Source organism: Drosophila obscura, unplaced genomic scaffold (genome assembly GCF_018151105.1).
Source record: "Drosophila obscura isolate BZ-5 IFL unplaced genomic scaffold, ASM1815110v1 contig_150, whole genome shotgun sequence".
Taxonomy (NCBI): Eukaryota; Metazoa; Arthropoda; class Insecta; order Diptera; family Drosophilidae; genus Drosophila; species Drosophila obscura.
Genome location: NW_024542736.1, coordinates 3,182,707 through 3,193,481, shown reverse-complemented (window position 1 = coordinate 3,193,481; position 10,775 = coordinate 3,182,707). Strand labels below are relative to the sequence as shown.

General features: G+C 44.0%; 2 protein-coding genes across 13 annotated transcripts; one reads left to right on the top strand and one right to left on the bottom strand.

Annotated features, from left to right (window-relative positions):
* The first annotated feature begins 4,207 nt into the window (after positions 1 to 4,207).
* Positions 4,208 to 9,545, top strand: LOC111065973 (protein spaetzle). 12 transcript variants are annotated; one of them, XM_041591677.1, is made up of 7 exons: positions 4,223 to 5,237; positions 6,729 to 6,974; positions 7,200 to 7,277; positions 7,743 to 7,818; positions 7,996 to 8,350; positions 8,415 to 8,645; positions 9,193 to 9,545. In XM_041591677.1, the coding sequence occupies exons 1-6, from the start codon at positions 5,175 to 5,177 to the stop codon at positions 8,596 to 8,598; spliced, it is 1,002 nt and encodes a 333-aa protein (XP_041447611.1). In that variant the 5' UTR covers positions 4,223 to 5,174; the 3' UTR covers positions 8,599 to 8,645; positions 9,193 to 9,545. The 12 variants fall into 12 exon arrangements, with proteins under 12 accessions (XP_041447617.1, XP_041447614.1, XP_041447616.1 ...); XM_022355143.2 differs by having other exon boundaries at positions 7,993 to 8,350; XM_022355054.2 differs by having other exon boundaries at positions 7,972 to 8,350.
* On the bottom strand, positions 8,639 to 9,060 carry LOC111069277. The gene has a single exon (XM_022359302.2). The coding sequence runs from the start codon at positions 8,897 to 8,899 to the stop codon at positions 8,771 to 8,773; it is 129 nt and encodes a 42-aa protein (XP_022214994.1). The 5' UTR covers positions 8,900 to 9,060; the 3' UTR covers positions 8,639 to 8,770.
* Positions 9,546 to 10,775: the final 1,230 nt, after the last annotated feature.

Here is a 10,775-nt window from a genome sequence, read left to right as displayed (position 1 = left end):
ATGGGACACACTGCAATTGCGATTGGGTTTGGGTTTGGGGGGGGCGGCGAGTTGCCACAACATAAACTGATTTTGCCATCAGTTAGGCAAGCAAAGGGATGCTCTATAGCGAGGCAGTTATCTTTTTTTAATTTTAAATTACAGGCTTTCTGTAACTGCTCAAAAGTACTGGCAAACATATAATCCTTGGAGAACATTTTTTGTGTACAAAATCTTCAGAGTTCCTTATGTATTTTGACCTCAAAGAACAACACAAAGTCTTAATACCTTTTGCAACTAATATTCTCCAGACAAATTTCAGTTTCTTTAATAAAGAAAAGGGTAATTCGGACTTCGCCTATTGCCCACCAACTCACATTGTTCCCAACATGAATTGTTTTAATAATTATTTGAGGGTTTATTTTGCCCACTGTTTATGGAACTGTCAACCTGGCGGAGAGTTGTGAATGTTTCTTTGCTTTGAATAATTTGTGGTTATTACAAATTTGCGATGAAGCGACTTTAGTTCGAGTTGATTGCACAGAAAGTGAATCTAATGCAATGGAGGTCTACTTTTCGGCCAACGCAACACATGTGAGTAGAAGCCAAGTCAAGCAGGAAGGAAGCCTCTGTCACATGTTGTATGCTTTATAGCTGCAAATGGCCGATGGAATAAACGATGAGATAATGGTCAATGTGTAATAAAACAATAATTAAAACATATGCAATAAACCCAAAGGAATGCAAGTCTAGAGCCCTCTCATAAATAAATAGGCAAAAAAAAATCTCTTCAGCCAGAGTTCCACTTCCTGGCATTATGGCTGGAGATCGAGTTTTGATTCGCGTCCAGCCAAAGTCCGAGGCCGAACAGCATGCACACATGTACTATTAATTTTTCGCTCACTTTTCTCGGGTTTTCCTCGGATTTTTTTGTTTTATTTTTTTTTGTTAATTGACGTGGGGCAATTGCTGGCGCTGGCAAGCAAAATAAACAGGCGAAATGAAAATGAAAATGTGTTGTGAAAAGTTTTCAGAGTGTAACGTGAAATGCGATAACAGGCCGTTGCGCATTGGGAAATGCTAGAAAAGCCTCGGCCAGAGCATGGGGCAGCCACCAAAGAGTCCGCTTCCTGGACTTCCTGTTTCTGTTTGCTGTTGCTGGCCGCTCGTTAGTTGCGCAATGAACTTCAACTTCAACTTCAAAATTCGCAGCAGCCTCTGCCAGTGCCCCTACCACAGTGCCCCGCTGCTGCTGCTGCCGCTGCACCTATTACTGCCCGAGCAGGCGACAAAATATTTTCAATCCATATCGGAAGTGAACCCGTTTATTTTTGGCATTTTCTGCTGTCTTTTATTTGTTTCTTTTTGGCGGAAACTGCACAGCATAATTCAATTCAATTCAATTTGGCACTTAAGTGTGTCGAGGGGATCTGGATCTGGATGTGGATGTGTATGTGTATGTGGATATGGATATGGCCAAGGAAAAGTGAAAGCCTGTGAAGCTCTGCATCGATATTTGTCTAGCTCTTGAATGAGCGGGGCATCTTTATCATGCCCCCCCCCACTCCTCTGTGTGGCAGAAGGAGACCCCGTGTGGCATTCATTTGGATTATGGCCATGATGCAATCGCCTGACAAATTGTGCTTGAGTAACATCAGGTGGTGCTACGACTAAGACTACGACCACGGCTGTTGCTGTTGCTGCTGTTACTGCTGCTGGTGCTGGTGCTGGTGCTGCTACTTCTGGTCCTGGTGGCCTGTGTCGAATTTTGTATTCGAAGCCAACGCATAAGTAACCCCCTCCCCCTCCGCTACCAGGTGGTGGTGGCATGTGCAGCGTTGCATGTCGCTGTGGGGCTGTCACGCCGGGAATTGCATTTGGCAAACGATGAAGTGGTGCGTCCACATTTTTCCCCGCTGCCGCTTTAATTGCGGCCACTTGAATATTTTATTGAATGTGAAATGCAATTTCATTATTTATCCACACACACACAGAACAGAAACACACGCCTCGTAGGCAGGCTGTCATTAAATTTATTTCACCATTTTCTCGTTAACTTGACCCGGGAGACGAGCGAGTCGTTTGCTCGCTTGACTTGCCATGACTTTGATGCCATCATATCAGCGCTCGATTAGCCAATTTCTGGGCCCTCCACTCTAGTTCCTCCTTGGCCATGCCACACGCAAGGTGCCACATCGATTAGTGGCGCCTCTAATGAAGTTGTTCCGCCACCAATTAATAACTATTAACTTAATTGGATCAACTCATTCGCCAAACGAGAACCAAATTACAACCACAAATCTCTGCACGCGCAGTTTTATTATTAGCGGGCTCTCTTGATTTATGGGGAGTGGCAAATGTTGCATAATCGTTGAGCCGAAAAGCTTAAGAAATCGAGATAGACACGTATTCACTACGAGCACAACCAGTTTCCATTCCAGAGTCTAGTTCTGATAAATTTTAGTTGATTTCATCACAAGATTATATTATATAATTTGAGCCAGAAATTCAATGTGGAAATGCCTTAGGTATCCTTAATATTCGCACTGTTTTATAGAATTTTATGAAATAACATATTTTTCATTGAATTCAGCACCTCTCACCAAATCATACTTCAATTCGAGCAAACCGAAAATACAAAATTAACGTGTTACCATTCTAAACTTTAATACACCATATGTAAAGGTGGATAACTAAAATATGCAAGCAACTATTTTTAGCTTCTTGAATTTGTAATACATAGATATGTATGTATGTTTTTTATGTTGTACATACATATATTTGACACTTAAAATAATTCTTTTTTAGAAATATAGTATACAAATGGAAACATACAAAAATTTCTCCAAGTCCAGCCAAAGGTTTTCCCCCAAAATTTCAGATTAATGAAATTCGGTTTTCATAAGTGGCCTAGAAATATGCAATAAATTATTTGAATCCCTTAAGTATGTAATGAAATTAACTAAATTGTTTTTAAATATAAATCAACGGATTTAGCCCGCATGCTGGCAATTTGCATTTTAAAATTACTCCTTGGAATACTCTACAACTCTTTTTATTTTATGTAAAGACCAATTCTAGAGTACTGCATGGAGTTTATTTTCTCGGGAATCTTGTGAGTTATTACTTGACTTTCATGAGCTCCTCTGTGGGTACTGTATACATAGTCTTAGAAAACATGAGTGAACATGGAAGAATTTTTGCAGACATGACTCAACTATCAAGTTGCGCCATAGTTTCAAGAACTACATATTTATGCGCCATAAAGCACATGTTTCATCACTGCATTAAACATTGATTGTGATATATAAAGCATTAAAGGTTCGTCATCAAATTTATTGAAGAAAATATGTACATATGTTGGTCGATAAAAAAAAATTTCATTCGAATTTCATTCAGCAGACGATATTTCAATGGAATATAGAAAAATGTATTGTAAACGTAATCAGTGAGGCTTCGTCACTTCCAGAAATACCTCAACATTCGATAAATGCCCTTAGCCAAGACAAGTTCAAGGCGTGCATGGGCCACGACACACTCGTCGCACTTTCATTGTTCGGATTATGAACAGATGCCGTTCATGGCATGGGGGAAACGTCAGCGTTCGATCTCGACTGGATATACCCATGATTCATTAATAAACGTCTTTCCCGCCGCTATAGCCACGCTGCCTGCCAGATGGGGCTATAATCGTCCAGATTTTGTGACTCCCATGACGCGTGCGCCGGGGGATTTGACGTGTGTCGCACCGCCCAGCATACAAAGTAGGTGACGCCTACGAGACTGGGAGAGCAGGTGGGTGAGAGTCCAAAGCTCTGGGAAAAAGCTCACGCTTCACTTTTACTTTCAGCAACCTGCGCAACCTACGCTACAGCTGATCGCTTAGTCGTTGAGCTAAGGCGACTGCGGGAAGCTCTACAAGTCGCTGTATCATCTTCTTTGGGTTTCGAAAGTATTCCAAATTTCCTGCTAATCTTTAATAATTGATTAACAATAAATTGTGTTTGTCACGAAGCCACAAACAATTAGCAGGGCGGCGCCGGCTGTCGGCTGTTGTCTGTAATAAAATCCAAGATATCTGTGTTCTCTAGGCCTGCGCTCTTCCCCTCCTATGACAGCTTGGCTCTCGTGTGTTCGCTCTCTCTCTCTGGGGCGCCGCTCTCTTTCTCCGCGATTAAGCTCAAGCTAAAGCTGCACTTGACAATTGTTTGGTGCGCCCGTGCTGGGGCTTGTCAAACTTTTTGCTCAGTTGCCTCGCAGTCGCGCGCTCTCTTAGACGCTTTCGCTTCCTCCCGATCGACCCGCTGTGCTCCGCTTGTGTGCATCTGGCTAATTAACTGAATGTCAAAGACTCCCAAAGACGCTCGCGCGCGCAGTCTGTGTGCGCGACATTGTGAAACTCTTTAATCTGATACGGATCGGAAAAGCCCAGAGGCAGATGGTTCTCGTTCCATAAAAGCGCATGCCCGCTGCGATATTGGTTTCACTTTACGCCGGCTAAGGGACAGGCACAGGCACAGCCCCAGGCCCAACATTACACGCCCCGCTCTCCATCCGATCCAAGAAAATCAAAATTAAACTTGAGCTTGAGCTTAATTCGGAATCGGATTCGGAATCGAAACCGAAAACAACAACGGTTCAGTAGAAACTAAAGTGAAAAGCAAACCGACTAATTGAAGTGCCTGTCTTCCACTCTCCCCCTTCGTATCACGCTCTCTTCGTTTCGCAAGCGTGCAAAGGAAACAAACAAAACGGAATAAAAAGCACATCAGAAAGAGCCCAACGCACAAAATATTTATAAATATATTAACCAAACGACAACTACGGCAGCAGCAGCAGCAGCAACAACTACAACATCGTCATCATCATCATCAACAACAGAAATAATAATAATACTACCACTACCAACAAAAGTCCGGCATTAATATTTAGTCGTGCCAGTTTATTTATTTTATATACGGGTATACGCCAAGCTCATAAAAAGCGGCTACAACAACTGCGGAAAAAAAAAAACAAAAACAAAGTTGAAGCAATAAGAAAATCGGAATAAGCCCCAGACCAAGCGATCATCGCCGCCTCTATATACACTCGTACCTGTATACCAAAACACGACACAGACGGCTGCCCCCAGAGCCGTCCACAGAATCCCCTATACCATATTGGAGTACGAGAATACATAACCGATATCGGACAAAATGCCGCCCATGTGGTACCAGCTGATCAAAATTTTGGTGCTCCTCTTCGCCCTCTTTACCACGGTGAGTCCTTCAGTTCAATATTTAATATTATATCTGTTTTGTGTTGAGAGCATTTCCCTTTTCACACACATTAATTACATCATGCGCCACATTGGGAAACACTCACATGCATGCATACATTCTTGATCAATTTTTGGCTTAGTCACTTCATATTTTCGATACATTTTCGGGTTGCTTGGGATTGTTCATACAAAGTGTATAGGCGAAGGGCATCTTTGAGTCTGTTTTCTATAGGAATCGTAGCAAACCTGTTCACAATGCCAGCAACAATATATTGTATGTGCAATTTTCATGATCACTTTTCTCTGTTCTAATAAATGCATAGCATTGACATTACAACAATAATCCCATACCATACGGTCTGCACACGACTTGGCAAATATTACGAAGGGATGATAATCTCTGTGCGAACGGCAGCAGCAACAGCAACAGCTTGAGGCAATTACTCGGAACTAATGACAAATTGCACAATTAACTGTCAGAAAATGTGTTTGAAGCTCTCCCGCCCCGTGCCACTGCTAGTTTCTGTCTGATATGTTTTCCAGGAATTTCACAATTTACACGTCACACAGCACGTCTCGACGATCAGCCAGCCATTCTAAATTCCATTGAGTTCGTGGAAAACCTAAAAGCAATGATGGAAAAACTATCCAATATTTGATAAATGGTTGCTAGATACTTGGGAAAAAACATTAACGAGAAATTGAAAAAAAAGCGCTGATGGAATCAAGTTCAAGTTGGGTGGCATTTAAGATCGGGTTTTGTGTGAAAGTCCCACAATGTTTTGGGTAAACTCTGAATGGCAAGGGCCTACCAATCGAGTTAATTTTTTGGACTTTCATTCTTTCTTTCTCTCTTTCTGTGAGGAAGGCTTATTCATCCAACTTGTTCGTTCTCATCAAGCCCATTCATTGCATCACACTCATTCGCCTCTCTCAGTTCAACTCATTTCTGCTGATTATACAGTCACGATCGCTCTGTCCAGACCAGACCCCAAAAAAAAAACATTTTCTCTTGCAAAACGACAATTAAACGAATAGTTTTTGGGCAGCGATAAGCCCAGTATAAGACTTGGGGGTTAAATATAGTAAAGGTCTAGGAACCGGCGGCTATCAGCACTTGAACCCCAGCAGCTGTTGTCAGCCGTTGTGTGGGGTTCGGGTCCTAACTCAACGGCAACTACTAGTACAAGCGACTACAACTACAACCGACAGATAGAGAGAGAGAGAAAAAATAATGAAAACTGCGCTTGCTCAGAAAACAGCTGTTCAAATGTTCAAATACCAAAATGTAGTGTTCAAAAATAAGAGAGAGAGAGCGAGAGAGAGAGGGAGAGACTGTGTGGCAATCAGACAGACAGACAGCTAGACATACGGATAGACAGAATCGACCGTGCTACAAAACGTATCCCCCCGCTTCCCCACAACACACTACGTTGTCCTGGCAATGTTGATGAACCGCAAACACAAATCTTCCACATGTATCTTTCAGATAGTTTGTATCAATAGCGAAATATCGAAACGACGCGAAGCTGAGGCAGCGGCAGCGGCTGCAGCTGCAGAATTGGCGGCCCTGGCAGCTGCCGGAGCAGCAGGCCACCCACCCAACCCCACAGATATGTCCGACTTTATGTCCGACAATCTGCTGCACATCCTACGAAACAAGGCCAAGGAGAATCAGGGCAAGGAGAATCCAGACGAAGCGGAGAGAAAGGATCATCAGTTGCAGCCGGAGGAGGTGTGAACCTATGGCAGATGCTGCCACATTGTGCCACGTACAACGACAACCCCTTCCAAAATCCAATCCAATCCATACCCCCCACCCCTCCCATTTGTCCTTTGTTTTTTTTCTGTTGTATTGTGTTGTGTTGTGTGTGTGTAGTGTGGCCCTCCAGTTTTCCATTTGCCAATAGAGAATAAAGCGTTTTTCCCTTCTTCTGTTTTCTGCCATTTTTCGCTTCAGTTGCCCGCCAAGGATCTCAATCAAATCCTTACTGAGCTTTTCGTAGTGACCGACGACGCAGGTGTGCATCTTTTCAATGTAAGTGTCTCCTACACCACCCTCTGACCCCACCCCATACCACTCTGTGACCCCCCCACCACCACATACTCGTATCCCATTGCATTCTCATTTCATTAAATCACTTGTTGGGTTGTGTGTGTGTGTGTTTGTTTGTTTGTGTGTGTGTGTTGTGTGTCTTTTGTATTTGGTTGGAGACTAAAACGAGAATTTTACCTGCACAGACAACGACAACGGACAATGCACCCCTCATGCCCATACACACCATGATCGACCAGTCCCAGACCCAGCAACCGACACAGGCACAGCCACAGCCACAGCCACAGTCTAAGCCACAGTCTAAAGCCACAGTCCAAGCCACAGCCACAGCCAAGCCATTACCATCAATATCACAGCCTGAGCCAACAAGATCAATACTTCAAAGTGCAGCGCTCCCCGGACGGCAAGCTGAATCTGGTCTTTAACGATACGTTCGTCTCTTTGCAGGGCACAAATCCGGCAGCGGCAATGATGCCAGAGCAACCGAATCATGCCCACAGGACGGGAACGCCGCCAGAGAACCGTAAGTAGTCCAGTACCGTGGGGTGTGGTACGGTACCCAGTTCAGCTACATTTTATACTCGTTGAATCGAATACACGCCCGCCCGCAATACAATTAACAACTAAATCGATCCCATACTCACGGCCAACTGCCTTTGGCGCTGCCTAACTTCAGCTATTGTCTATCCCGATTCAGCAGTCATGCACCAGATGAGGACCACCACCACGCCGCCAGTGATCACGCCGGATGTACCCCAGTGCGTCGAGGATCAGACCAATCAAAAGTCCAAGTCCTTCTGCACCCAGGTGGAGAACTATCCGGATCTGTCGCGCATTAAGGGAAAGCTCGCGCAGAACTTCTCCCATTTCTTCAGTGATCCCGAGCCCGTGCCCACGGATATCAGTTCACGATTGGGCCCCAATGACGAGGTGTTCCTGTGCAGGAGCCATCGCAGGTACCTGTACCCCCAGTCAGGCCGGAAGTCGGACAACACCTGGCAGTTTATAGTCAACAACGAAGAGTTCAAGCAGGGCATCCTAGTCGAGGAGTGCGAGTAAGCAGCTGTCAATCCATGTCCAATCCATAAATAAAATATTTTGAATTCCTCCCACCTTTAGAAACAAGGATACACCCTGTGACTACTCATCGAGCTTCCCGCAGCGATATAAGCCCATCTGCAAGCAGCACTATGTAATGCGAATGCTCGCCAGCATCCGCAATACGAGCGGCGAGGAGCTGGACGTGGCCCAGGAGTCCTTCCAGATACCCTCCTGCTGCAAGTGTGTGCTCAAAGTCCTCTAAACGAGACCTTCGAGTCGCTCGAGTAGCTGCGATAATGTGATTTGGAGGTGAGATCATAATTTATTATCCCTCAAACGATTTGAACATTGAATTTTTAAATGTGAGCCAAAGACTGGCACAAAACGGACGAACATCTGGGCTTGGGGACGGCATTCACTGCAACTTTGGCCATCTACTTGATTAACTTGCGCAGGGTATAGCCAACGGCGTAGAATCCCACCAGCTTCAGGGCCATTCCCTTGCTCTCCATCTTCATCATGCTCTTCAGCTTGTTCTCAACATTTCCGAAAACGCGATCCATTCTCACGAACAGTCAGGGCAAACTTTTGTACAAAAAAAAGATCAACAACTTTCTGTTGGTTCCGGGGTTTGTTTTACTCGTTTCGACAAATACTTTTAAGAGCCAAAAATTATTATAAAGTTTTACCTGTGTATTGGCTTCAAACAGATTTTAGAGACTGAGGGAAAGCTACATTTGTCGATGTACGACTTTTTGACAGTGTGAAAGAAAGATCGAATGGCTTGCCATGTTCAGAAAATATTCCAATCCAATCCGATAATATTTCTAATTTTCTATTATTGTTTTCTTTGCAGCACAAAAGTTTTACCCACCACAGAAAGGCAGGCCAAACTGTCCAGGGGTCGTTGTTTTATAATTTGTATTTTAATGCACAAAAAACATATGTATAATCCACCCAATGGAATCCACCAATGCTGGCCGATCCCAGGCAGAATCCGATCTAAGTTAAGGCATTTTAATCACCTATCGTCGAGTCAGTGTTAACATATTCGTGTCATATTTCCGCGCCTGGTTGTCCATTGTGTCCCCAGTGTTTAAGCTAAGCTGCATGCAATTATATTGTAGTCCTAGAGTACGAAAAATCATTTCAAAAATGTATGTTAACAACAACAACAACGAAAACGAAAATGTATGCAAGTACATGACAGCAAAGTAAAGTTCTTTGAACCCGAAAGAAAACCAAAAGCCATTACAGTGGCCGGGCATGTGTGTATACCTGGTGGAAAATTTATTTACTTATTAATAATAATAATAATACTCATACCAGTCGGTCGCCCACCGCTGGGCAAACCAATTACTTCATAGTAAGTGCAAATACATGGCAGGAGCAGGGGGGCATACCAAATACAACATTGCAACAGAGTTTCGGCTAACAGCTAACAGCGGGGGCGTATGCGCGACGAGTTGGCTGCATTCATAAATACACTCACACTCGTACTCGTACTGGCACTCGTACTCCTAGTCGTATGTAGAAATCAATATCATTTATCGATTCCGATTTCCCACAATAAACTATGTCAAAGTTAGGGCAAACAATGCGAATGATTGTGGATTCCGCCAGTGGGCGGGCAAAGTGCCACCATTTAATTACTATTATTAGGTGTTCTTCCACGTTTTTCAGTCAGTGCCGTGTCCTGATCGAAGCACTGCGCAGGGTCATCAATCATGCAATCGTGCGAGTATATGTTGTACTATGTGGAAGTCCATATCAATTAGCAACTGCCCATAGTAAATATCTGTCCATATGTAATATGTAATACTCAATATATATGTATATGGCTTCCCATTGTAATGCCATTTATTTTCTCATTACGCCACTGGCCTCAGGACATCGGATTGGATTGTGGTCGATTGGCCTCTGTTCGTGTGAGTTTTGGATTCACAAGCGAAGGAATTGGACGCTTCAGAGTGAAGTGTGAGGAGTAGGGAATACCCTAGAGAGGATACATGCATGACAATGTCTCAGAGATGGAAGATTATGCTGTGGGCTTCCCCAGTTGCAACTGCTTTGATTGATTTAGGGTAAACTAATCCTGTGTAATCCCTACGGAAAATCAATGGACTCATTCCCCTAAGGGGTATGCTGGAACGTACAACAATAGGGACAACATGCAGGACAGTCAGACACTGACAGAGCTGTGCCTGTGCTGTGCCATGGTTGTGGTGGTGTGGTGGGCTCCCCCTCCGTAATTGCCGCAGCACATTTGCATGGCCAAAGGAGTTAATGGGGGTTGCCTGATTTGTTGGTTGTAGTTCTGCTATTGTTGTTATTCGGTTGCTGCCACTGGTGCTGGTGCTAGTGCTGGTGCCTGGGGCCGTATCGGTGCTGCCGTATAAATACGTTCTGTTGACGACGCCAGGGCTCCAATACGCCGGT

Coding starts and splice junctions, on each gene's coding strand:
- LOC111069277 (XM_022359302.2), bottom strand. CDS start 8,899: ATGGATCGCGTTTTCGGAAATGTTGAGAACAAGCTGAAGAGCATGATG.
- LOC111065973 (XM_022355054.2), top strand. CDS start 5,175: ATGCCGCCCATGTGGTACCAGCTGATCAAAATTTTGGTGCTCCTCTTC. Junction 6,975..7,199: donor ATCAGTTGCAGCCGGAGGAG/GTGTGAACCTAT, acceptor TTTTCGCTTCAG/TTGCCCGCCAAGGATCTCAA. Junction 8,351..8,414: donor ATCCTAGTCGAGGAGTGCGA/GTAAGCAGCTGT, acceptor TCCCACCTTTAG/AAACAAGGATACACCCTGTG.